The sequence below is a fragment of the Myotis brandtii genome, unplaced genomic scaffold, assembly GCF_000412655.1.
Source record: "Myotis brandtii unplaced genomic scaffold, ASM41265v1 scaffold187, whole genome shotgun sequence".
In the NCBI taxonomy this organism is placed as follows: Eukaryota; Metazoa; Chordata; class Mammalia; order Chiroptera; family Vespertilionidae; genus Myotis; species Myotis brandtii.
Genome location: NW_005356944.1, coordinates 2513308 through 2538996, shown reverse-complemented (window position 1 = coordinate 2538996; position 25689 = coordinate 2513308). Strand labels below are relative to the sequence as shown.

The window sequence follows — 25689 nt, the reverse complement described above, 5'->3', positions numbered from 1 at the left end:
GCCGGAGAGGCGTGGCGTCGGGGCTCGAGTGGGGGAGGGGGGGACTTTCCCCTCCCATCCCATTCAGCCACTAATGAAAACTTTCTTGAGCACCTACTGTGTGCGCCCGCTGGGACCACCGGAGCGGGGTGGGGGACCCAGACTCAGTCTCTGTATCCTCAGGGGGGAATTCTGGTCTGTTAGGGGTGGGGAGAGACAAGTAGCTGGACAGTGACAGTGTGTGCAGGTGTGTGGACAGGGAAAGAAGAGGGAGGTGGGGGTCAGCCATGTTTGCCTACCAGCTTGGTGGGGACAGGGACTGGGTTCCAGGTGCCCAGTACGGGTGGAGCACCAGCAGAAGCGGGGACTTTTGAGGAGGGGATGAATGAGTGAGTGAATGAATGAATGACTGTGCATTTCCCTAAGGGCGCTGGAGACAGTGTATATCACACTCCTCCCTGCAGGTGTTTCAGGCCAGGTAGGAATGCGGTGCGTTGGGCATGCCCTTCTGGGTCAGTCCCTGGCTCTGCCAGGCCCTGGCTGCCCTCCCCCAGCCAGCACCAGGAAGTGTCGCTGCAGGCGGGTGGCCACCTGTCGCTTCTGGCTGGGGCATTATCTGGGGGAAGTGATGGAATCTTCCACCCAAAAGAGTTTAGATCAGGATCTGGGGCATGTTTGGTGCCACGTGTGAATGACCCTCATGATTTAACCAACATTGATGGTCTCTCTGTGCCCAGGGGCCGGGGGACCCTTAACCGTTTAAGACACAGTCCCTACCCTGAGAAGCCGGTGCCTAGAATGGGAGACAGGCAGGGCCTCAGAGTAATACGAGCTACAACAGAGGTGGGGACAGGCAGTGGACGGTTGTAGGGAAGAGGGTCCCCTCACCCGGGTTGGGGGACCAGGAAACCCTTCTGAGAAGAGGGACCAATGTCGAGGAAAAAGTAAGAGTCAGATGGGGGAGGGGAAAGATTTTCCAAACCGAGGGAACAGAACATGCAAGGAATGGAGGCGAGAGAGAGGGGGTGGCTTTGGGGTTCACAGTCCTTGTGGCTGAGGGCGAGGTGGCTTGGGAGCTGGTGCTGGGGTGGGACTGGACAGTGGAGCACTTCGGGTGTCATATAGAACCTGACCTCCCACCCCTGTTAGTAACCAGAACTGAAATCTAAAGAATGAGCACAAGAGCCTCCCCAGATGCTGAACTGAGTGTTTTCATTGAAGCTCAAGGAAACGGGGCAGAAGTCTCTGGGTTTTGCCCCCCACCCCCGGCCCCCACTCAGGTCATGATGTCACCTGCATGGAGTTCAAAGCCCGACACGTGAAAAAGCACCCTCCTGCCCTGGCCAGTGTGGCTCAGTTGGTTGGAGCATCGTCCTGTGCAGGGAAAGGTGGCGGGTCTGGTCAGGGCACATACCTAGGTTTAGGGCTGGATCCCGGCCCTGGTTGGGGCTCTAGCGGGGAGGCAACCAATCCATGTTTCTCTCTCTCTCTTTCTCCTACCCCGCCCCTCTAAAAATCAATGACGATGTCCTCCGTGTGGAAAAAGCCCCCTCAGCCTTCTTTGAACCTCACTGTGACCCAAAGAGGCAGCCGGGCAGGTGTCACTGCCCCACCCTGCCCAGAGGCAGAGCCCAGACCCCTGACCCTGACTCATCTTCCAAGCTCACCAGGGCCTGGTCAGCAGACGGAGTAGAGCCTCACCTGGATAGAGGAGCATCCTAGGACTGCCCCACCCTTCAGGTGCCCCTCCCTCCCCGAAACTGCCACAGGGCTGGGCAGTGACTTGGCACTGGGCTTGGTATATAGCCACTGAGCAGGGCTCTCCGCCCCTAGGAGTGGTGGGGAGGGGCCCCATCCCCCAAAGACGTCCTCCCCACTGCTGCTGTCATCAGGCTTTGGGTGGCAAGGCTGGAAGGCAGGTGAGGCTGGGCTAGGGTGGAGGGAGCTGAGAATCAGGCAGAGGCATTTGGCCTTGGTTGCCATAGGGATAATCACGCTGACACTCTCGTGTGTGTCATGCTTTCCAGTTTCACTGAACATTTCCTAATGATAGCAGCACCCATGAATGGATCCCTAACCCTGAGCAGGTACTGCCCCTGGCAGGTGGGGATTGTTAGCCCCATTTCACAGATGAGGTACCAGAGGCCCAGAGAGGTTAAGTTCTTGTCTAAGATCCACAGCTAGTAAGAGGCAGAATCCTAGGTCTGGCCACAAAGCCGCACTCTCTCCCGACATCACACCTCACATGCATGCGTTCATCCAGCCCTCAGATCTACTGATGTTAAACCCCAGCTTCACCCCCACTCTATGCTCAGGCTTCTGCAAGAGGGAGATTAGGGCCAGGAAAACCTGTCCTGATTGGCAAGGAATTTCCCCAAATCTCAGACATTGCTGGGCCCTGGACAGCAGTGTTTTCCTGGAGTTTATTTTGGGGTGAGGAGGTGGCCCAGGTCAGTCGGCCCACCAGGGCACTGTTATACTGTTTTGTGTGGCTGCCTTTACTGCCAGCCTGTGGGTGACTCAGCCTCTTGAAGTCCCACGGGTCCCAAGCCCAGAGTCCTTTGGGGACCCTGAACAGTGGGCCACAGCCCCAAAGACCCCAGAAGCACAGAGATGGCCAGACCGGCCCTCCTTTGGCTCAGGATGTCATGTCCAATTGACTGCTTGGCTGCACAAATGGGAAAAGAAGGAAAATGATGGAGCAGGGGAGAGAGGAAGGAAGGAAGGAAGGAAGGAAGGAAGGAAGGAAGGAAGGAAGGAAGGAAGGAAGGCTGACTCAATAAGGAAAGGAAAGAAATGAATTAAGGAACAAATGGTTGCATGCATGAGTGAATACAGCGCATGACCTGAGTTCAGGGTCAGCAGACAGGTGATTACCCTCCTGCTTCCATCTGCTCCATTTTCTGACACCCCCACCCCCATCCTCCCTGAGGCCTGGAGTCCCCTTCTGTTCCAGCTGAGTCTCTGCTGCCCCCGTGTGGTGGCTCTGCACCGTCATCACCTGCTCTGCTTGGCGTTCCTGGCTTGGGGTGTGGGGTGTTTATGGATGAATGAAGGGGAGGGAAAGTGGGTGCCAGGGCCGTGGAACTTCGGAGTCCAGTCCTGCCCTTCAAATGACTTGGCTGGGGACACAGGCCCTTGGCTCCTCACACCTCCCCGTGTACCTTCCCTCCCTTTCATCCCAAACACCAAATCCCAAGAGGAGGAACTCCACCCAAAGCCGCGACCTCACGTTTACTGAGCACCTACTGTGGGCCAGACACTTGGCATGTGTCATTGTATTCCATCCAATGAAATGTATAATTCTTATACTCTGACAATCGAGGAAACTGAGGCCCAAAGATCCCACAGCTGGTAAGTGGAGGAGCTTGGGTTCTAACCCAGGCAATGGGGCTCTAGAGCCTCCAGACACAGAAGCCCCAGAAGTCAGAGTATGGGGGGCCGTTAGAGACTTTTATCCAGTGTGCTCATTCTTGGGAAGGGGCTCAAGAGGAAGGGACTTATCACACAGCAAGTAAGCAGCAGACACAGGTGTGTGGCAGCCAGAACCCCAAAGGGCCTCTTCTCTCTAGTTTTCTTCTGTCGGGCTCCCCAAGACCAGCTCAGCCTCAGTGGCCATTTGACTGGAGCCCAGGGCCGGGGACGCAGCCCTCTGCCCCTGCCTCCTCTCCTGCCTCACCATTATGGACCCTTCTGGTCGGGGGAGAAGGTTGATTATGAGGTGGGAGAAGGTGGGGAGCGAGGGAGCCCCGTGACCCAGTCTTGGTGTTTATGTAGCCATTTGGATCGTCCCTTCCGGTGTCTGCCGTCCCAGACGACCGCAGGCAGGAGAGAGGAAGGAAAGTCGGAGCTGCAGGCACTGTGGGCGATAAACTGGCTGGTCCTGTTCCTCCCACATGCGGGCCTGCTTGGCCAGAGCTGCTGGTCAGGTCCGCAACCTCCACACCTGTCCTCTTGGGTGGGGCTCAGTCTACCGCTGAAGGCTCCCTGACCGAGGGGGCCTGGGACCTTCCAGGCAGGCCCATAAGCCCGGGGTTGGAGGAAGGGGGAAGAGGCAGAAAGAGATGGGAGCAGCTGGGTCTGGGCCCTGTTGAATGAACTTAAAGGCAGCCGGGACCTCCCCTCACGAAGCCAGAGCAGCCTGCTGATGTCCCTCGTTTCCAAAGCTACTTGGAGGGCTCCCCTTCCTGCCTCCCTCCTTCTGACTTGCTTCTGCCCAGGACTTGTCTGTGGCTCCCCACTGCCAGCAGGACAAGGACCTTCGGTCTCCACCCAGACACAAAGTCTCCTCAGCTCAGCCACACCTGGTCTCTGTCCCTAGACACAGTCCACCTGTGTGCGGGCAGTTCCCCTGCCTGGAGGCTCCTCTCCCTCCTCCACGTGTCCAGTCTGCCTGCCCTGCAGAGCCAGGGCTCATGTTTCCATGGCCTCTGAGCTTTCCCTGGCGTCAGCCTTCACAGGCTCCTGCAACAGCCTGGCTGGTTGGTTACCTGCCTCCCCTGTGCTGGGAGGGGGTTCCACAGAAGCTCTTCACAGTCAGGCCTTAGAGTGGGCAGCCCCCCGGGGGGTGCTGGGAATGTCCACCCAGATCCTCCTCCTCCCATGCTTGCTGTGATCTCTCAGGGGAGGTCCGGGGAGGGGGAAACCGTACAGCCTGGGATCCAGAGGGGCTTCTGTTTCCCCTCAGCCCCACTCTTCAGGAGCTGGGGGCAGTGCTGCCTAGTGGTTAAGAGCATGAGCTCTGGAGCCTGAGCTGGAATCTCAGCTCTAAGCCTTTTCGGCTGTGTGATCTTGGGCTAGTTACCTAACCTCTCTGAGCTTCAGTTTCCATATCTACAAAAAGGAGATGACATAGTACCTACCTCTAAGTGCTGGAGTTGCAGGCTGCACACCAGCATTCACTGACTCGTACAGCCCTTCTGCCCCCAGACCTTTCCTCTGGGTCTCTTCACGCCCATCTTCCCCTAAAGCCGTGGTTCTCAACCTTCCTAATGCCGCGACCCTTTAATACAGTTCCTCAGGTTGTGGTGACCCCCAACCATAAAATTATTTTCGTTGCTACTTCATAACTGTAATTTTGCTACTGTTATGAATCATAATGTAAATATCTGATATGCAGGATGGTCTTAGGTGACCCCTGTGAAAGGGTCGTTCGACCCCCAAAGGGGTCGCGACCTACAGGTTGAGAACCACTGCCCTAAAGGCTTTAGCAAGGTTGACATATCAGCCAAGTTTTTGTCCACCCCTGCTCCTGCTCCTGCCCTTTTCCATATGCTCTTCCCTCTGCCAGGAATGCTTTTTGGGCCTTATCCACCCTTTTTGGCTTTATGCTACTTCTTGCCCTGAAGGCTCAGTTTGGCACCACCACCGGGAAGCCTTCCTTGATAGTCCCCACTGCCATCCTCCCCACCAGGCCTGGCTCATGGCCCCTTGAGTTTCCCAAGCAGTATGATGGCATTGGTCCTAGTCATGGTCTCCCTAACCAGATTGGGGCCACCCCTCCCTGCCCCTCCCCCAGCTCTGGGCACCCTGCAGCAGGGACAGCATGGGCCCAGGCCTGAGTCCCTGGTTCCTAAAGCAGAGATGAAGGTGTTTGGGCCGAGCAGGGCTCCTGGAAGCCCCCTCCTTCCTGCCCCAGCTTTATTTTGGTTCTAGAATCATTCCAGTCAGCATACCCAGTCCCCACCAGGCCCATCCCAGTGCACAGTCAACACGTCATGCAGTTAGAGGGAAGGGAAGAGAGGGGAGCGGGAAGCATGGCCTGCACTGCACAGCCCTGGGGTAGGAAGAGGCTGGGCTCTCCCCGGCTGCAGAGGCTCGCCCGCTGTGTGTCCCCGGACCCTATGCTGGCCTGGGCCGTGCAGACCTCCTGGTGCCGGGCCCTGGCTGTGTCACATGGGGAGAGCCACAGTCCTGCCTCTAGCCCCCATGCTACCCTGGGCCTCCCACTGTGGTCCAGCCACCCTCTCCTGCCACGTCATTGGGGTAACCAGTGGGCCTGGGTGTCCATGGCTCACCAGGGCCAGAGGCAGCCAGCCCAAGAGCCCATGTGCTCCCTATGGATTGCCACATGGAGTAGATATTGCCCCCCCGCCCCTCATCCCTTTGAACCAGCAGGGACACCCAGCCCTCAGCTATGAGAGGTGCACGGCTGCCTGTGGAGGATGGAAGCCGCCTCGGCCAGTGACCCTTCCTCCCGCTGGGGGTGGGGCAGAAGCCAAAGATGATGCCTGTGGGGGTGACAGCCAAGCCCCTTTCCTTTGGAGCAGGACCCCTCTGGGTGCCATTCACACTCCGAGCTTCCCCAAGCCGTCAGGCCGAGGCTAGACTCTGGAAGCCACAGCTTGCTTGCTGCCCCAGCTCCCTCTCTCCCCGACTGGTTTCTCCTGAGGGCTGTCCCCTGACACCCCGTGCCCTTGAAGCCTCATCTCAGGGTCCTGCTTTGGGAACGTGCCCTAGGAGCCACCGCCTTCCCAGTCTCACAGTCCGTCCTGACCCCTCTTAACTGTCCTTCGATGCCACTGCTCAGACTGCCCCTCCCTCCAAGGCCCAGCCCAAGGGTCTCCTGCTCCATCCACCGTGTCCTCTCAGGGGCCTGCAGCCCCCAAAGGCCTCACCCACAGATCCCCTGCCGTCTGTATTCTGGCCGCCCACTGTCCCCCAGTCCCCCCCAAGGCTGCGACATCTCTGCCCAACAGGGCCTGGCCTGGAAGGACTCCAGCAAATGCCGTGGAGCCAAGGCCTGGTGTGCGTGGGACTAAACACAGGGCCTGGGTCCGGGCCTCTGCGGACCTCTGGGTCTCCTAAGGGTCATGGTTCAAGGGAGTAGGTTTCAGAGGATGATGCCAGAGCCAGTGTCCCATGTGGCCTGCGGGGCTCTGTTCGGCCTGGTCTCTTGGTCTCTTCTCCTGCCCGGAGAGGCCCTTGTGTCCACCACAGTGGGCTGAGGACTGTGTGCAGAGAAGCCCACGTCCCTAATGCTCAGGCTGGGCCGCCTGCCTGGGTCACTCTCAGTTCTTTTCCTTGTCCCTCAAACCATAGCTCCCATGTTGTCCCGCAGTCCCCGTACCCTCGCCCCCCCACCCCCCTGAGCCCTGCCTGGCTGAGCCACCATTCACACTGAGCAGATCACCAGGACAGAGGCTCTTGTCTTCCTGGCGTCTTAGAGGTCTGTGTCTTGTTCATGTCACGCCTGCTGGTGCCTGCACAGCGCCCGGCCCCCAAGACCTGCTCTGTTCTAGTGCATGGCCAGCGTGGTGCTGGCCGCCCAGCCAGGGTGGGATATGAGGAGCTCTGAGGCCAAGGTCACTCCAGGCCGAGGGGCAGACCGGTTGGGGAATCTCAAAATGGGAGAACAATGGGTCAGTGTCCGGCTACAGCTGGTCCTCATGGGAGAAACTCTGGCTCTTTCTCCACTGCAGTCTAGATCGAGGGACCGAGTTGGCTCATGGGGAGTCCACCGGGGGACCCCAGCATTCATGGCTCCAGCTGGACAATGGAGAAGGGTGTCACCCCTGAGCTTGCGCCAGGCTCCAGGCAGCTCAAGTGCCCCTCCTGGCCTTCCTTGCCCCAGCTGCTAGTTTCGCCGGACGGGGTGCCACATGGACACAGGCCTGCGCAGCGTGGCCAGCATCTGGTTCCAGTGTGTGGTGCCCATGCCACTAGCTGACGGCCCGATGATGACATGGCCTATGTTGTCCCCATGGCCATCACTGCTGCTCTCAGCCACCGTCACGCGGAGAGACAGGTCCTGAGGAAGAAATGACGTGAGTGCTGGGGACCAGGGGCAGTGCCAGAGGTCCTCCACGGCTCCTGGGCCCCAGCGGGGTGCCAGGCACGGCTCTCTACATCCTCATCTCTGATCTGCCTAAGCCCACAGGCTTCTGTTGCTGCCTCCCTCCCTCCGCAGCGGCAGCACCAGGGGGCCCAGGTGCAGATGCCGCCTCACCACTTCCTTGCTGCATGACCTTGGACAGTGACTTGGGCTCAGTTTTCCCATCTGTAAAATGGTGATCATAGTAGTTCCTACCTGTTCTTGGAACAAAATGAGTTAGAATGTAAGGTACTTAGGAAGGTGCCCATGCAGTCAGGCGTCAGAATGCCTGCTGTTCCTCCTAATATAATCACAGGTTGGACACAACTGAGGAAGGGAAAGAAACTGCTTGAGATCAAGTAGTCAAGCTGAAACTAGAGCCCAGCCAGAGCTTCCCAAGAAGTCCCTGGCCCTTGGAGGCTGTGGCATGGTGGCACTATGACCACCCAGGGGGAAGCAGGGCCAGATGGGCACCCTGTCCCAGGAGGGTGGCAAGGCAAGGCAGCAACACCCAGGACCACCCAGAGATGCTGGGATGTTTGCCTGGGTCAGGAACACCCAGACTGAGGCAGAACTCTGGGCTCTCAAATTTAGACAGGGTGTCCTGGAGGGGAGGTTAAGTGGGTTTCTGTGCAGCCCCAGGGCTAAGAGGTAGCTTTGGCCCTGACTGGTTTGGCTCAGTGGATAGAGCGTCGGCCTGCGACTGGGGGGTCCCAGGTTCGATTCCAGTCAAGGGCATGTGCCTTGGTTGCGGGCACATCCCCAGTGGGGAATGTTCAGGAGGCAGCTGATCGATGTTTCTCTCTCATCGATGTTTCTAGCTCTCTATCCTTCTCCCTTCCTCTCTGTAAAAAATCAATAAAATATATATTAAAAAAAAAAGAGGTAGCTTCAGTTCCTAGCACAAAAGGACATTCTCACGGTCAGGAATGCCCCAGGATGGAAGGTGGTAGTGAGGGGAGGTGGTGAGTTCCCCATGCTCTGAGGAATGCAAACAGGACCACTGGCGTGGCCCAGGTCCTATCTTCTGCAGTCTCCCCGCCGTTGGTCTGTGATATCTCTGCTGGTAGGGGGTGACCTCCTGAAGGCCACAGGGGTGTGGGGAGCTCAGCAGAGCCTCTGCAGGTAGAACCTCGGGAGATTTCGGGCAGAACTCTGCCCTTGGGCCTGCCCTGGCTCATCTCCAGGTCTCTGCAGTTTCCTCCACCGGGAACTGTCTTCCCCCAGACTTCAGCTTAGCTAAGCCCTCCTGCAGAAGGTGGCCCTGACCGCCCACAGCTGGCATGCTCTTAGTGGATGAGGACTGCTTAGGGACCTTCCTGCCTGTCCCCTGTAGGCACCCAGGAAGCAGGGCCCATGTCCCCAGCACCCACCATAGGGCTGGTATCTAGTAGGTGCTAGATAAATGCTTCTTGACTACGTGGCTTGAGGCAAACCATCAGCAGCTGCAGGAGCCCCGGGAAGCTAGGCTGCAGGGGATGAAGTGGCCCCAGAGCCGCGGAGCGACCTGGCCTGGCCCCCACCCCTGCGCACTTCCCCTCACCTGGAGCACAATGGCCGGCACCGAGAAGATCATGGCTTCATTGAACACTGGGTTGGGGTCGTCCCTCTTCACAGCCGTCCTCTTTTTGCTCATCTTCCTCCCATCCTGCAGTAGGTACACCTTGACGTAGGGGTCTGGGTGGACGAGGGGGTGGAGGTGAGGGCCAGGGCCACACTTCCCGGACACAGCCCTGCCCATCGCCGTGGCCCACTAGCTCTAAACTGCCCAAACCTTCACGATTGCCATTATCGCCTGCAGTCCTGCCACTGGTCCTTTATTTCCTACTTGATAGATGAGAAAGCTGAGGCTCACGCGCCCTTCACGATTGCCATTATCGCCTGCAGTCCTGCCACTTCCTATTTGATAGATGAGAAAGCTGAGGCTCACGCGAAGAGGAGAACAGCTGGGCTTTGGACACGGGCAGTGTGCCTCCCAGCCCAGAAGCGTGTTCCTCTCGCACGACGCTCAGGGGACTTGGCAGACCCACCACTTTTCCTTCTATAAATGGTCGGAGCGCAGCCATCAGATGAGTCACCCGGCACCTGCTCAGCAGGGTTTGACTCAACGATGTGGGGCTCTGAAATAACAAGTCTCCGTCTGTCCTCACCTACCGCCCACTGGGGATCCTTGCTGCACCTGCCTGGACCCCGGGTTCTCCCAGGCTCCGGGTGGTTGGGCTCCCCAGTCCTCTGTCATCTGTTACCTGGGGCTGGAGGCTCCTGCAGACCCGGGGCATTGGGTCCTGCCTGGCATGCACACCATCCCAGTGGCCCTCGCCCCCATTTGTGATCTGGAATGCGGCCCAGCCTCTGGGCACGGAGCCTCCACCATGAACTGCAGGTGGGAGGTGGGTGCCCACCTTGGCTCCTTCCCAGTGCCCCAGCCTTCTGCTCTCAGATTCCCATCTCTCTCCCTGTAGGGGCTCCCTGCCTCCCTCTGTGGTTCCCGTGTTTCCCCAGCTAGACGAGTCTTCCCGCTGTGCCCGGCTCCTGAGCTCAGCCAGAGCTGGAGGTGGGGAGCCTGGCGCCGTGCCCCAAACCCACAGATGTATCCAGGTGCCCAGGGCTTAGCAGCTGGACCACAGGCACCACCAGCCCCATGGAGGAGCCAGGCAGCCAGCTGGGCCTTACCCGCTGTGGTCTTGTCGCTGGTCCAGATGAGATTCTTGGCCTTCACCACGACCACGGTGAGGCGTTCGGCCGTGGGGAGGTAGCTGAGGGACAGCAGGATCTCGCCTACAGAGTCGGCGGCCTGCAGGGCGGGCAGGTGGCTTAGAGGGCTTCTGTCCCCTGACAGGTCCAGGGAAAGTCAGAAGCTTCCTTCTCCACCGAGAAGCTGCTGTTCTTGGGGCCCCTCCTACTAGGGCACTCGACTGCTGGCATTGGGAAAGGGCCCCTCCCCACTCCATGAAGCAGGCACCATCCCTCCCTCCCTCCCACCACTGTGGGACCTGCCTTGGAAGGAAGGCCGGAGGTTGCCTGTCAAATGCAGCATCCACATGCAGTTACGTGGCCAAGGGGAACATTCCGTGGCAGGGGCGCATGGATCGTTTATGTAGTAGATCATTTGCTTAAATAACAGTAATGCTCCCAAGCACATCCACTCTTACATGGACAAAGGTAAACTTCAGCTTGGCCTCTGTCTGAAACACCTCACGTCAGGGCCAGGGGAGTACTCCCCTCACAGAAGCCCTGTAGGGGTAGAGCTTCTACAGGTTGGGAGGCAGGAGCAGTAGAAGAGCTGTAAACAGTGGTCAGGGTGTTTCTCATTTGCATGCAGTGAACGGAGCCTCCGTGAATGTGGCTCAGGTCTCTTTCTCTCATTTCCTAAAGACGCTGGTGTTTGGGGAGCTGGAGAGGACAATGGGGTCCCTCCTCTGGAGCGTGCGTGTGTGACACTCCCTGCGAGGGTGGACGGGTGGGCGGACTTACCTTGTTCTGATCCTGTAAGTAGAGCCAGCCGCTGAAGGGCTGCAGCGGAAGGTCAAGTACGGAAAGCTTCAGCTCCACCACGCCCGTGCTGACGTTCCGCTCATCCTCGTCAATGCCGAAAACCGAAAACCGCAGGCTCTTCTCCTCCAGGGCAGCAGGGTCCAGGGGGGTGGAGAACTTCTCGTCGAAGAAGATGGAGTAGGCGTTCCTCTGGATCTGCAGAGAGAAAGGGCCGTGGAGGGCGCGTCAAGGTGGGGAGGGGGTGGCAGCCAGGGTCCTGTAGGCCATGGCAGGGGGAGAGCACTGGATGGAGAGTCTGGTACCTAGGCTAGAGTCCTGGCTCTGCTGTCCCCACAACCCCAATGCTAATCCTTCTTTGGGTGGCTCAGCTGTGATGGTTTCAAAGCCCCCTCTTGTCCCCTCAGTGGGGGCCGATCTATTAGTCTGGCATTGAAAGCTCACATAATCTGACCCCAACGAAGTCCCAACCCCAGTGGCCATGGCTCCATAGAACCCTCACGATGCATCAGCTGAGCCGGTCTCCGTTGTTCTTGCATGTGTCCAAGTCTAGCTCTGGGCCACGTGCAGTGAGTATGGATAATTGTGGAGTCCAGAGCCATTGATGTCCCAGCCCCCAGAGCTGCCTGAACGTTGTGGGATGGACAGATGGATGGAATGACTAGGGGAGGTTGCACTGACTTAGTTTCCAAGCTCAGTCCTGCCTGGTGGGTTCCATTGGTCTCCTCCCAGGAAGCTGTGGGCAGGCCCCTGGGAAGGTGCACTTGTGGGCACTGCTCCTCTTCCGTGGGAAGCTGCCTTAGTCACTGCCTGGTGATATTTAAAGAGAGGAGCCCTCATTCCTGGTACCTTGCCTGAAGCTGGGGGGGCTGCCCAGCCTGCGGCAGCCACCCACTCACTGGGATCGGCTGGGCTGGGATGTAAGAAGCCTGCCTTCTTGGGAATAAATCTACCAGCACCTCCAGGTTCCCTGAACCACACTCTTGGATGACTGCCTGGGCTGTGGGCAGGCTCCTCTCACTCTGCTCTCTGGGAGCCATGCTTCCTACCCAATCGCTTGCTTGAGAACTGAGGGCTCCTTCTCCGCTCTCTCCCGCTCTGGGGGAGAAAGCCTACCTCTGGATCCTGACCTCAGCATTCAGGGTCTTCATGATCTTCAGTTACGTCTCTCCTTCCTTTGGCCAAACTAGCCTCTTGGCTGTCCCCTGTCCTCCCTATAGTCATCACCTCGGGCTCTGGGGTCAGCATCCAAACCCGCTCTCCAGCGCCCTCCTCAGATCCTGCCTGGCTCTGTAGACCGTCCTGTAAGGTGGGGGCGGGGGGGGGGGACTGGGGGGGGGGGACTGAGGGCCTGAACACACTTCTGCTCCACCCTGCAGCTCCCACTTACCCGGGAAATGCCTACGATCTGCTCCTCGGGCAGCAGGCTGATGCGCATGAAGCAGGACTCGAAGCTGGTTTCCTCCCGCTCCAGGAGGTCCTTCCCCTGCAGCACAGCCACGTGGAGGGTGTGGGAGGCGGCGTCGTAGTCCATGCTCACCTCCACCTGGCCCAGCGTGAAGTCCTGTCCAAAGGTATTGCTCACGGAGGAGATGGAGTTGACGGAGTCCACTGACTGGGACTTCCGGAGGGTCCCGTAGGGGGCCAGGTCCAGCTCCCGGCCCATCAGCTCCAGGGGCCCCAGCTCGCTGATGGTCTCAAAGGTGTCCTCCATGCTGAGGCTGCCTTTGCGACTGGGTGGTCCCCGAGTGCTGGCCCGACGGGTACTCCAGGCAGGCACTCTCTGCAGGTGAGAAAAGGGGGCAGGGGAGCATCACAAGGGCAATGGTGTTGAGAGGGCAAAGAGGTGCGGCAATCCCTGCTCATCCAAGGCACCTCCAGGTTCCCCTTCTGCAAAAACGGGGCGTGTCTGAGTTCAGAGGGCCCCCGTTTTATGTCATTCACATCACTCAGTGCTCTCTGTCACCAGGATGCAAGAGAGCATTTTCTCAAAATGTTTATTTGTAAAGACCGTGTTCCCTACATAGAGATGTGCACTGCAGTGATGTTTATAAAAAGGAAAGAGAGTTAGCAATCTCAGTGTCCAGATCAGCTACTCGATAGCTGATCAAGCAGCCTCGAAGGAAGTTTTCAAAAATGTCTGCAACATGAGAAAACTTTCATGTTGGGTAACACTCACCCTAATATTCAAATTTTCTTTCGTCTAAATTGACCTCAATATTCGAGAAGACAGAAGCCTCTGTACCACAAGCATCTCCCCTGTTGCTGCATAGTCTCCATGACCACAATTTTAATGCCCCCCCAAATTTCCCACTGAGCAGATAGCCATAATTTATTTTACAATTCCCCCACTATTAAGCATTTATGTTGTTTCTCTTTTTTTTCACAACTATAAATAATGCAGCCTTGAGTAGCTTTTGTAAAATCCTGACTTAGAGAATACAGCCCTTTTGAAAGCGTTTGACACTTGTCACCAAAATGCTCTTTGAAAATGTTGTGCCAGTTGACAGTTCCCCCAACAGAGTGACAGATAGTCCTTTCTGAAACCCCAAATGAGTCAGCATGTGGGACCCGGATCTGGGAACAGATTCTGGCTGTGCTCTCTGGTATCTACATCATGTCAGAAAAATTCTCTGCCAAGTACCAAGTGATGAAACATTCAGCAATATATACTGAGAGCCCTGTACATGTTTGTACTCCCTGATATGGTCATTCAAGATCTGGGCATCTATTCAAAGTACATAATACCAATGAAGACACAATTTTACCTATAAAACACTCATCACATCATTCATGATGGCATTTAGTAAATCATGGCAGATAAATAAAGAGAAATGTTACATAGATATTAACATGATATTTATAATGGCTGTTCCACAACATGGGAAAATGCTTCAGGTATAATTGAGATGAAAAGTATAAAATTCTAGCCCAGCTGGTGTGGCTCAGTGGTTGAGCATCGACCTATGAACCAGGAGATCATGGTTCGATTCCCGGTCAGGGCACATGCCCGAGTTGCGGACTCGATCCCCAGTGTGGGGCGGGCAGGAGGCAGTGGATCAATGATTCTCATCATTGATGTTTCTATCTCTCTCTCTTCCTTCCTCTCTGAAATCAATACAAATATATTTAAAAAAATAAAATTCTAAGTAGAAACGACACTCATTGTGTAAAGACTATGCATGGAAAAAAGACTAGGTGCGGGGGGTTAGATGAAAATATTGGAGCCCTAGCTGGTTCGGCTCAGTGGATAGAGCATTGGCCTGTGGACTGAAGGGTCCCGGGTTCGATTCCGGTCAAGGGCACATGCCCAGGTTGCGGGCTCGATCCCCAGTGGGGGGCATGCAAGAGGCAGCTGATCAATGATTCTCTCTCATCATTGATGTGTCTATCTCTCTCTACCTCTCCCTTCCTCTCTGAAATCAATTAAAAAATATTAAGAAAAGATTTAAAAAAAGCAACGTGGCTGTACTATTAAAAAAAAAAGAAAACATTGGAAATAAATAAATAAAAATGCTAATAATTAAAAAAACGGTTAACTCTTGCTTGCCTCAGGGTGGTGGCATTTGGGAAAGAGGTTTTTCTTCTTACAGTGGGGCCTTGACTTCCGAGTTTAATTCATTCCGTGACCAAGCTCGTTTAGGAGCTTCTTAAAGAGCTCGTTAACTCAAATTACTCTGTCAACTCAATGCAAAAAATCGGCCAGAGAGACAGCTGGTATCTCAAAAAACTCGTTAGTCGGGACACTCGTAAGTCAAGGCCCCACTGTATTTTAATAAGCACTGCCTTTATAATTATTCACAGTCTGTATATACATTTTATGAGACGCACTATATTTTTCACAGGATGGTTTTTAAAATTGAAACCATTCATTCATTTATTCATTTAACAAGTATTCATGGATTCATTCAACAAGTAGGCACTGGGCTAGGCTGGAGATATGAAACAGGACCAGGGCCCTGTTCACAGGAGGAAATTAACCAGGAGGGAACGAGGTGGAGAGGGAGTGGAGGTTGATCCTGAGAGTGGACAGTGGGGGCGTGGGGCACACAGCTCCGTGTGCACCTACAAGAGGGGAAGCCTCGAGAGTCCTTAAAACCACAGGAGGAGGGGTATGCAAGAATGTAGCCTTGAAAGTAGCTCATCTTGTCTTGCAGTTTGAACAGAAGGGCTATTTGAATCAGAGGAGCTAACCCTCTTGGGGTTTAATTACCAGGTGCTGCTCATAAATTGTGGAAGGTTACTACAAGGAAAAGGAGGCCCTTTTCTTGTCCGCACACTCACAAGTGTTATTGGTGTAATTAGCTAGTTATTAACAGTGTTAATAAAAGGAAAAAGAGCAGGGAAGTCAGAAATGGTTGAGCATGTTCAGCTGGGAAGGAGAGGCCTGTTTGTTTCACCAGCTTCACATTGAGCAGCGGTTCTCAACCTGTGTGTCGCGACCCCTTTGGCGGTCCAACGACCCTTTCACAGGGGTTGCCTAAGACCATCCTGCATATCAGATATTTACATGGCGATTCATAACAGTAGCAACATTACAGTTATGAAGTAGCAACGAAAATAATTTTATGGTTGGGTCACAACATGAGGAACTGTATTTAAAGGGCCCGAAGGTTGAGAACCACTGACATCGAGGGAATTGTAGCATTGTCCCTCCGAGGGGATGAACACTCTCTCCCCCCCTCCAGTACTGGATTGTTGGGGGGTGGAGGGGGAGCTAGGCATATGCACAGAAGTCAGGGTGGTGCAGGGGAAGTGCTTGCCTGTCAGTCTAGCTCCGGGAACAATGGATTTTCTAGGAGGGGGTCCCCCCCCCAAAAAAAAACAAGAGCAGAAGCCTCACCTTCTGCCTGGCCTCTGCGTAGGTCTCGCCATACTTCTGCTGAAGGTACCTGTAGTTGTAGTTGGGGAATGGGGAGGGGCTGGGGAAGCTACCCGATGTCCAGAGCTTCCACAGGCTCACAGCGGCGATCCCCAGCAGCGCGAGGGCCCCCGCGGCGTAGACACCCACCTCCCAGTCAGGTGGGCTCTTGATGACTACAAGGCAAAAGCAGCCTCTCGTTAGTGGGCCCCGGGGCCCCTCTGTGGTTACAGACCCCACCCGGGGAGCAGGTGGTTTAGCACTGACTTACTCCCTCACTGAATGCATAGTTACTGAGTGCCTGCTGTGTGGTGGGCTAGGGGCTAGGTGCTGGGGGTCATGTTAATAAGAAGACACTCTTCTGTGGTTTCTGCTTTTATCCTCTTTCCCACAAAAACTACCATGAGTGACACTTGACTAGAACAGGTGAAGAGCTGTGGTTAACTATTCATTAGGCTTTAAACAAATAGGTTTGTTCTTGCCTCTATGAGTTCTCAGACCTCACCCTTTAGAGGACCTCTGGCTTGCAGATAATCAAAGCAGCTTTTTGGGGTTTGGGGAAAAAAGGAAAGGGATTTGGGGGACAAAAAATGATCCCATTTTTACCTCAAACCTCACCTAGAACAACATAGTGTCCATTAATGGATGAATGGGTAAATAAAATATAGTATATCTATGCAATGGAATAATATTCAGCAATAAAAAAGAATGAAGTACTGCCCTGGCCAGTGTGGCTCAGTTGGTTGGAGTACCATCCTGTGTACCAAAGGGTCTCAGGTTCAGTTCCTGGTCAGGGCACATATCCAGGTTGCAGGTTTGAGGGCGTGTGCAGGAAGCAACTGATCAATGTTTCTCTCTCTCTCCCACTCTCCCTTTCTCAAGTCAATTTAAAAAAAAATACCTTTAAAGGAATGATATACTGTTATATATTACAACATGGATGAACCTTGAAATCATCATGTTAAGTGAAACAAGCCAGATACGAAAGACCATATGTTGTATGATTCTATTTATATGTCCAAAACAGGCAAATCTATATAGGCAGAAAATAGATTAGTGATTGTCAGGGGTTAGGGGAGTAGAGAGGAATGTGGAATGTGGGGTTTCTTTTGGCATGATGAATATACTCCAAAAATTGATTGTGCCAACTTTAGCCAGAATTTATGCTAAACATATTCTGGAGAAGGGCGGGGCCCCGCCTGCAGCCCTGGCAGTATCCAGCACTTAGCACCCTATGTGCTCTCTACCTCTACTTTCTAGAGGAGACCTGAGGCGGAGGCAAAAGAACACACCTATCTATGGGCTCAAGGCCACAGGGGTGGGAAGTCCAGGTCACCTAGCCCAGTGGTCGGCAAACTCATTAGTCAACAGAGCCAAATATCAACAGTACAACGACTGAAATTTCTTTTGAGAGCCAAATTTTTTAAACTTAAACTATATAGGTAGGTAAACTGTTATTAACTTAATTAGGGTACTCCTAAGGCTTAGGAAGAGCCACACTCAAGGGGCCAAAGAGCCACATATGGCTCGCGAGCCGCAGTTTGCCGAGCACGGACCTAGCCTCTCTGGGCCCAGTCTCATCCGGAAAAAGATGGCCCCCAAACATCCCCATCCAGTGGTGCCACCCAGGGAATTTATTCTCAGGGAAACGTCCCCACAAGTTTCTCTTGGGTGTGAGTCACCGGGCTGTATTTATAACAGCAGCCATCTGGAAACAGCCTGGAGGTCTGACCCCGGCCTTAGGAGGGACTGGCCCTGGCCTTTGAGGATGACAAGGATGTCACTGTGGTGATGTAGAGAGAAATGTAAAGAGAAAAACATCAATCCCCAACATGGTATAACAACATGGTTTTGATGTAAAAATCACACATCAAATGGCTAAGGCCTGGGCGGACTAGGGAGGGATGAGAAGAGCAAGAAATAAGGATGCAAGAGCTGGGAGCAAACACTATTTACTTCTGACTTCTGTTGCTGGAATGTAATTTGTGGTCTAAATGAGGCCACAGCAAGGATCTACAGCGGGGCTCCAGGGCCAGTCCTGCTGAGGTCAAGGGAGGTCAAGGTAGTCCGTGGAGGCTGGTGAGTGGGGGGATGGGATGGGAATGTACCTGCTTAATTGCAGAGTGAGAGGCATACGTGAGGGGCTCCTGCTGAGACATGCACAGTAGGGCCTGGATGTTGGTAGGGGCAGGTCAGTGGGTGGGCACAGGCAATGGGCACAGCAAGGTGGCCAAGCAGAGCCAGACTGGGAGTGAGGAACCCAGGGAAAGGAGGGACTGAAGCCGGAGCCCTGGTGGACGGAGGGCATGAAAGGAAAAGCCTCAACTGAGACTCATTTGTTTATTCATATCCTGGGTGCCAGCCTTAGGACGCTATGGAAGAATTCCCAAGGGAGGAGAGGTCTAGGTTGAGACCAGAAATAAGGACCAGGAGGAGGTGGAGTTCTAACAGGTTCCCTTCTATTTCCTATTTGCCTGACTCTGTTCCAAGCACTTCATGTGTATTAACCCACTGGGTCCTCAGAACAACTGTGTGAGGGAGGTTCTACTATTATCCCCATTTTACAGACGAGGAAGCTGAGGGACAGAGGAGATATCCACTGTCAATCTTGCTGCAGATCTGTGCTTGTAACCTCCACAGCACATCCGAGGACTCAGCCAGGGAGAGGCAGGAAGTGCTCCAGGCAAAGGGAACAGCATGTGCAAAGACCTGGAGTTGGGGGAGAGTTATGTTTCCACTGTGTTGGGCACTTTGCACAGGTTAGCTCACTGAGTCTTCCCAGCAGTCCTTGAGGCAGGCCTCACGGACTAAGTAAACGGAGGCTCAGAAAGGTTCCATCACTTGCTCCAGGCCATGCCAAGACCTGGGAGCCTGCCGGTGAGAATCCCTGGCGGTGGTTGGGAAAGGTGGTTCCTGTGCACAGCTCAGCCCTGGGCTGGAGGCCGCGCTAGGGCAGGAGCTGAGTGATGGGAGCAGTCAGGAGACCTGGGCTCATGTCCTGACCCTGTTCCTTACTCACTGACCCTTTCCCTCCTGAGTCTCCCTTTCCCCATCTGCAAACGGGGACAGTAACATAAGGAGAGGAGATGGGGAGAAGTGGGTCTGGTGTCACGTGACCCCATCCTCAAGCTCGGTGCCTGCCAGGGCGCACAGGGAAGGCGAGAGCTGCATCCCAGGTACTTGCCGTCCCTGGTCTGGGCGATCTCTGAGTTGAATGTCCTGTGGATCTCACGTCAACCTTCCTGGGTTTCCTCTCACGTGGCTACTTGAGAGGCTCCAGGAACGGCCCTGGCAAGTGGATTCTGTGTCACAGGCTCATCTTTAGGGAGCAGCGGGACATGGGCCTTCTGGGGGACCCCCTCGAGTCAAAGGAGGGAGACACTTCCACAGAGGAAGCCACTGGAGCAAAAAGATGAAGAGATTTCAGACTGGTCCCAGCCCTGTGTCCTCAAGGCTATGTGACCTTGGGCAAGTCACTGATGGGTCTTCCCAGTAAAACAGGGCCGTGATGGGCGTCCCACTGACACCCGCACCCCAGGCCTGGCGGGAGGGTCCTGTGAGACGGCATGCTAGCGCTGGGACTCACCGCTCAGGTGGTGTTCCACCACGTCCACGGCCATGGTGCCCGCTGCGGTAGCTGAAACTAGAAGGGAAAAGAGAGTCAGAGGAGAGGGCTTCCGTGGGCCCCTGACCCCAACCCTGTGCCCCGGCCTGCTGGTGCCCTTGGGCCTGTCATCCAGAGCTCACACTGAGCCGTGAGCAGGGCCTGGGCAAAAGTAGGTGGTTTTTATTTTATTTTTTTGAATAGCCATTTTAAAAATTGTTATTATTATTATTAATTTTTGAAAGACCTAGTTGGCTTTATTCAACAATTCATGAATTGGGCAGCATCCCATCAAGTAAATAGAAAGTGCTCCTTATTCTTATTTTTTAATCGTCATCCAAGGATATATTTTTATCGATTTAGAGAGAAAGGAAGGGAGAGACAGAGAGCGAGAAACATCGATGTGAGAGAAACATAGATCTGTTGCCTCCAGTATGCACCCGGACCAGGGATGGAATCCACAACTTCGGTACGTGCCCTGACCAGGAGTCCACTCACCACAGCCTTTTGGTTTATGGGATGGCGCTCCTTCCAACGGAGCCGCCCAACTAGGGCAATTTTTAAAAATGGTGTCTGGAGTTTTCTTTAAGCAGGCAAAGACTTCACCTCAGGGTTGCCAGATAAAACACAAGATGCCCAGTGACATTTGAATTTCAGAGTAATTTTTACTATAAATATGTCCAAATATTGGAACCTACTTACACTAAACATGCGTTGTTTATTTGAAATGCAGAAGTTGTGTTTGCTAACTCTGGCACCCCTGCCGCACCCCCACCCTGCCAACACCAGGCTGACCAGCACCGACTCTGTTGCTCATTAGAGCAGTTCCTCCCTGGGGTGCTCACTAGGCAGTAAGATGGACCGCATATGTGCAAGTGGTCCCATCAGATTATAATGGAGCTGAAATTCCTACCACCTAGTGACTTCATAGCTGCCATAATGTCATAGCACAGCGAGTTATAATTGGCTACAGTACTCAGTACAGTAACATGCTGTATAGGTTTGTCGTCAGGAGGCCATAGGTTGGACCACACAGCCTAGGTGTGCAGGAGGCTAGAGCGTCTAGGTTTGTGTAAGTGCACCCTGTGTTGTTTGCACAACGAAGACATCGCCTAACGACGCATTTCCAATCATTAAGTGACGCACGACTGCACTTCCAATGCTTTTGTTTAAGCTGGAAAAGGAAGGCTCCATCTCCACAATATCCTATTCCCCGTCCTTCCCCTCCCCATTCCACCCTCCAAGGTCTAGAGAAGCTCATACAAGCCATTACCTGAACCCAGGGCCTGCTCATGGTTTTATTATTGTTGTTGCTAAGAAGCACATTTGCTCACAGACATATTCTAAATGGGGTGGTGGTGGTGGAAAGGCGAGGCCGGGATGAATTGTATGGGTCTCAGTTCAAGGGACACGGAAAGACAGGACAAGCCCCACCCAGCGTTTGTGTCCCTCTTGGCTCAAAGAGGTAGCACAGACAGGTGAGGTGGGATAAACAGGGGTGTGGGGGTGAGAACTGTGGAGTGCTTGCCGATTAAGGGATCGAGTGCTTTTCTGTTCCCGGGAATGCCAACCCAACATGGCTGGAACTTCTGGCTCTTTAAAGACAAGCCTGGATAGTTTATGTAGTTTCTTGATTTTTAAATGTTGCACCAATTCACAAAAACGTACACACCACTCAGGCACAGTGTGAATAAAAAGCTGCTTGACCGTGGCTGGCCTGTTGGTAACCCCTCCAAGCATTCTGTGGGCCCCCATTGGGACTGAGGTCCAATCAGAGGGTGAACATTTTCCTGGGCATTTTACAGAATCCTGAGGTTCTTCCCAGTCGGTGGCTTTGGGGCCAAGAAGTTGAGGTGCCTCGATCCAAGTAGGGTTATCCAGAACATACGGGAGTGCCTCCAGTCCCAGGCGGGAGGACTCAAGAAGCAGGGCCGAGCGGGGGCCCAGGGAGAAGCCTCCTTGTCCCCAGCTCCCCTGCTGATGCCCCCACTCCCTGCGATGCGGTTGTCATGGTGATGGGAGGGCGGTGCTGACTCAAAGTGGAAGCTCATTCCTGGGACCTGGGCTGGAGATCATGATAATGATAGCAAACCCTGCCAAGCACTCCTTATACCCAAGCACAGCCCTAAGCACTTTGCATATATATTACTTATTTAATCCTCTAGCAACCCCACAGGTAGGTACTATTACCATCTCTGGTTTGCAGAGGAGAGTCCTGAGGCATGAAGGTAAGGTTGTTTGTCCCAGCCACATAGTAAGAAACTGTTCAATCCAGGCCATCTGGCTCCACGCTCTACCTCTTACCAACTTGCAGGAGGGCACATGGTTTCAAAAGTCTCCTGAGAACTTGCACACCCAATAGGACACTGTGTCAAAGGCCAAGGTGGCCCTAGTTCCTGGCAGAAGGGAGTCTGGGCGTACCGAAACACATGTTAACGTGAGCACACCGGTCCCAGCCTGCCTCTGCCCTGCTGGGGATCCAATAACGCCAGTGGCTTTCCTTCCTGCTCACCTGGCACAAGCTGACTTTGTGAGAGTGGGGCCGGCCGTACTGGGATGGCCAATGCCAGCAGCGTGGGCTGGGGATGTCCCTGCCGCAGGTACACATGGTTGGGGACAGAATCTGCTGTCAGATCTCTGGCTGTCCATGGGCTCCCATTCCTCTAAGGCTGGTCCAGCTCAGACCCCAGACCCCCACACTGCGTACCTTTCTTCTCCCCCCTCCCTCACAACCCCCTCCTCCCTTTGCCTGGGATCTGTGATTTCAGTGAAGGTGTGAAGGACCCCAGGCCCACCAGGCCAGCAGTTCCCACAGTGCCAGAGCACAGCTGCCCCTCACTAGCTCAGAGTCTCGGTTGTCCTATTGGTAAAACAGGGCTCCTAACTGCCCTAGCCGGGTGCCAGGAGGGTGGAATGCGAAGGTAATGTGGTTGGGCTTGGTAAACATGGGCTACAGTGGTCTTGGCCTGGCCATTTGTGCCAAAGGCCCTCCTGCCCCTCTTTTGAGCTGTGGAATCTCATGGGCAGCATGGCCAGCCTGCAGATGTGTTTCATTTGTCTTAAAGTGACTCGTCAACATTTAAAAATTGGTAAATTTCCCATTAAACATTTATATCTTTAAAAAAAAAAAAAAAGCCCTGGCCGGCTTGGCTCAGTGGATAGAGGGTTGGCCTGCGAACTGAAGGGTCCCAGGTTTGATTCCGGCCAAGGGCACATGCCTGGGTTGCGGGTTCAATCCCTGGTGGGGGGCGTGCAGGAGGCAGCCAATCAATGATTCTCTCTCATCATTGATGTTTCTATCTCTCTCTCCTTCTCCCTTCCTCTCTGAAATCAATAAAGAAATATATTTAAAAGAAAAATGTTGGATTTCTTACGTGTACACCATATGGACAAATAATCTTAAATGCTAATCTCCTGATTTGATTGGTGTCCCCCACCCACCTGGTTCTTCCGTTATTTAAAAGAAAGAAAGAAAGAAAGAAAGAAAGAAAGAAAGAAAGAAAGAAAGAAAGAAATTCTAGCTTCCTGTTAAGAGTTAGATCTGGGGCTAGCAGGTCTATAGCCCCTGTAATCCCCGAAGACAGCCCGAGCTGGAGCTGAGTAGGCTCTGCCCCTTCAGACAGGGCACTTGCTCAGCAGGCCTCGACCTCGCTTCCCGCCATTCGCTGCCAGACCTGAGGGCTCCTGGAAACATCTCCGTTCAGGAGCCTGGTGAGCAGGTCTTCAGATGAGCTCGGGGAGGTTCAGGAAGGTTAAGTGCGTTGCCCAGAGCCAGCAGTGGTGGAGCTGGGCCTGGCAGCCATGCCTGCCACCTGGTCCAGTGCCTCTTCTATTAGTAGCCACAGCCCCTGTGCCAAGGACTTCACCACCCCCAAGACCCCTAGGGAGCACATCCTATTATTAACCCCACTGCACAGAGGAGGACAGCGAGGCTCAGAGAAGGGCAGTGGATTAGCCCAAAGTCACATAACCCGTCAGCAGAGAACAGAGACCGAGCCAGATCTGGCTCTGCCTCAAGCACCCTTCTTAATGGCAGTACTCACTGTGCCCGAGACCCCCTGGCTCCATCCATTTCACTGTGCCTGGACAACCCCAGCAGGCTCCCGCTGGCAGCCTGGCGGTCTGCCAGGCAGAGGGGCTGCGGCTTTGGCTCAGAACAGGATGCTGAAAAGGCATATCCAAGGCCAGGGCAGCCTGTGACCAGAGCTCCCCCAGCTTCTGACACACAGGAAATGGGGCTCAACAGGGGCGAGGGGGGAGCCAGAGCTGTCCCAAACCCGCATCTGAGTTCCTCAGGTCATGTCTCCTTCCTGGCACCGCTCCCCACCCAATCTATTCATTCCAGCTCCAAGGCCCCAAACCCTAACCTGCATGGAGCGTGCTCATTAAAAACAGCTCAATGTTCAAAACCAGGCTTAATCGTACCTACCTGGCAATACCTATCTAATGCTCTAAGAATCAGACACAATAGATGCTAAATTCTTACCACCGTGCCTGGCCCGTAGTAGGCACACAATATAGATCTGATGATTGGATGGATAAATGGACCCCCATTTGAAGGATGAAGAAGCTGGGGCCCCTGGTCACTCAGCATCTGAGTAACAACACTGGGATTGGTGCCAAGGTGCAATGGATCTGGGCTTGGGCTCTTGGCCACCATGCCACATCCTGACTAGGCTTTTCGGGGGTGGAGGTGGGTGGGAAGAACTTCCACTGGCCTTGCAGAATCTGACCACAGTCAAGGCCCCCTCCTGAGCTAGTCAGAGAAATGGCTTTCCAGGAATTTTGTGCCTTTGCAGGGGCATGGGGGCCCCATGGCTCCGCTCCTCCCACCCCGTTTCCTTGCTCATTGTGTCTCCGATCACAGCTCTGGTCAGCAAGGTGTTCGCTCCCCGTCCCCTCACCCTGAAGCCAGCAGGTCATGGGGAAGATGGGGGCTCCCAGGCTGAGAAACTCCGTAGGTTTGAGGTCCTTTTCAAGTGCTCCCATTTTCTGAGAGAACCACATCCGACTACTCATCCTCCCCAAAGCCCACAGAAACCATAGCGCAGATGGCTAGGGTGGTGGTGGCTGGCATTTGCTGGACACCACTAGGGCTTGCCAAACCCTCCCTGCTGCCCTTTGAGGGGGCTGCAACTTGGCCCATTGTGTGGGTAAGAAAACGGAGGTGCAGGAAATGACCTGCCCACAGGCACCAGAGCTGATAAGAGGCAGAGTGGAGGCTTGGACCCCAGGCTGGGAGCCCCCATTCTCCCAGGCTGACTTGGGAAAGATTTCATCTTGGGGAGGTGGGGGCTGGCTAAGTTACCTGGAGTGGATCGCAGGCCTGGTCTGCGTGAGCCTCAGTTTCCCCATTTTTAGTAGGAAGCACAACGGCTGCCCTCTCTCTGAACCTGTCTCCTCCGGGTGGGGGAAGGGCTGACGCTCCAAGTGCGGGTTTCCCAGGAGCTCTGGGTGGGGATGGCCTCCCTGACTGAAGAGGGGGGCTCGCCGTCCCTCTCAGCCCCTGGAAGGGGGGTCACCAGGTTATCTGGTTCAGGGTTCCTCCACGCAACAGGCCTGGCCCCAGGCTCTCAAGTTCCACCCCACCCCCAGCCCATCTTCATCCCAAATCCACGGTCTGTCGGGCAAGTTCCCTCCACCAAAGAGCAGCGGAGTCCAAGGTTCCGAGGGGCCCCTGGGAGCCCCAGACACAGGCGGGTGACATGGGCGGCTGAGGCTCCTTCCCTGGGCTCCGGGGCCTCCAGGCGACAAGGTGCGACATGCCTCTTAGCGTTGGGGCACTTCCTGAAGAGCCCGCACCCCTGCCTCGGGAACCCCCAGGGGGTATGAGGAGGGGCGTGTGGGGAGCAGCGGGGACAGCCAGGGTGCTGTGAACGTGAGCGCGGTGTGCGTGCAGCGCGGGCGCCGGGGAGGCGTGTAAATGGCCGGGGAGCCGCG

General features: G+C 54.7%; 1 protein-coding gene across 3 annotated transcripts; it reads right to left on the bottom strand.

Annotated features, from left to right (window-relative positions):
• Positions 1–5569: 5569 nt before the first annotated feature.
• SYT12 (synaptotagmin XII) lies at positions 5570–25683 on the bottom strand. 3 transcript variants are annotated; one of them, XM_005864314.2, is made up of 9 exons: positions 25058–25683; positions 23793–23913; positions 19732–19788; positions 16128–16321; positions 12675–13067; positions 11267–11482; positions 10466–10586; positions 9336–9469; positions 5570–7729 (listed from the first exon to the last, which is right to left on the bottom strand). In XM_005864314.2, exons 2-9 carry the CDS (start codon positions 23815–23817, stop codon positions 7556–7558), a joined length of 1314 nt encoding a protein of 437 aa, XP_005864376.1. In that variant the 5' UTR covers positions 23818–23913; positions 25058–25683; the 3' UTR covers positions 5570–7555. The 3 variants fall into 3 exon arrangements, with proteins under 3 accessions (XP_005864376.1, XP_005864377.1, XP_005864374.1); XM_005864315.2 differs by lacking the exon at positions 23793–23913; XM_005864312.2 differs by lacking the exon at positions 25058–25683 and having other exon boundaries at positions 23793–25031.
• Between the last annotated feature and the right edge of the window lie 6 nt (positions 25684–25689).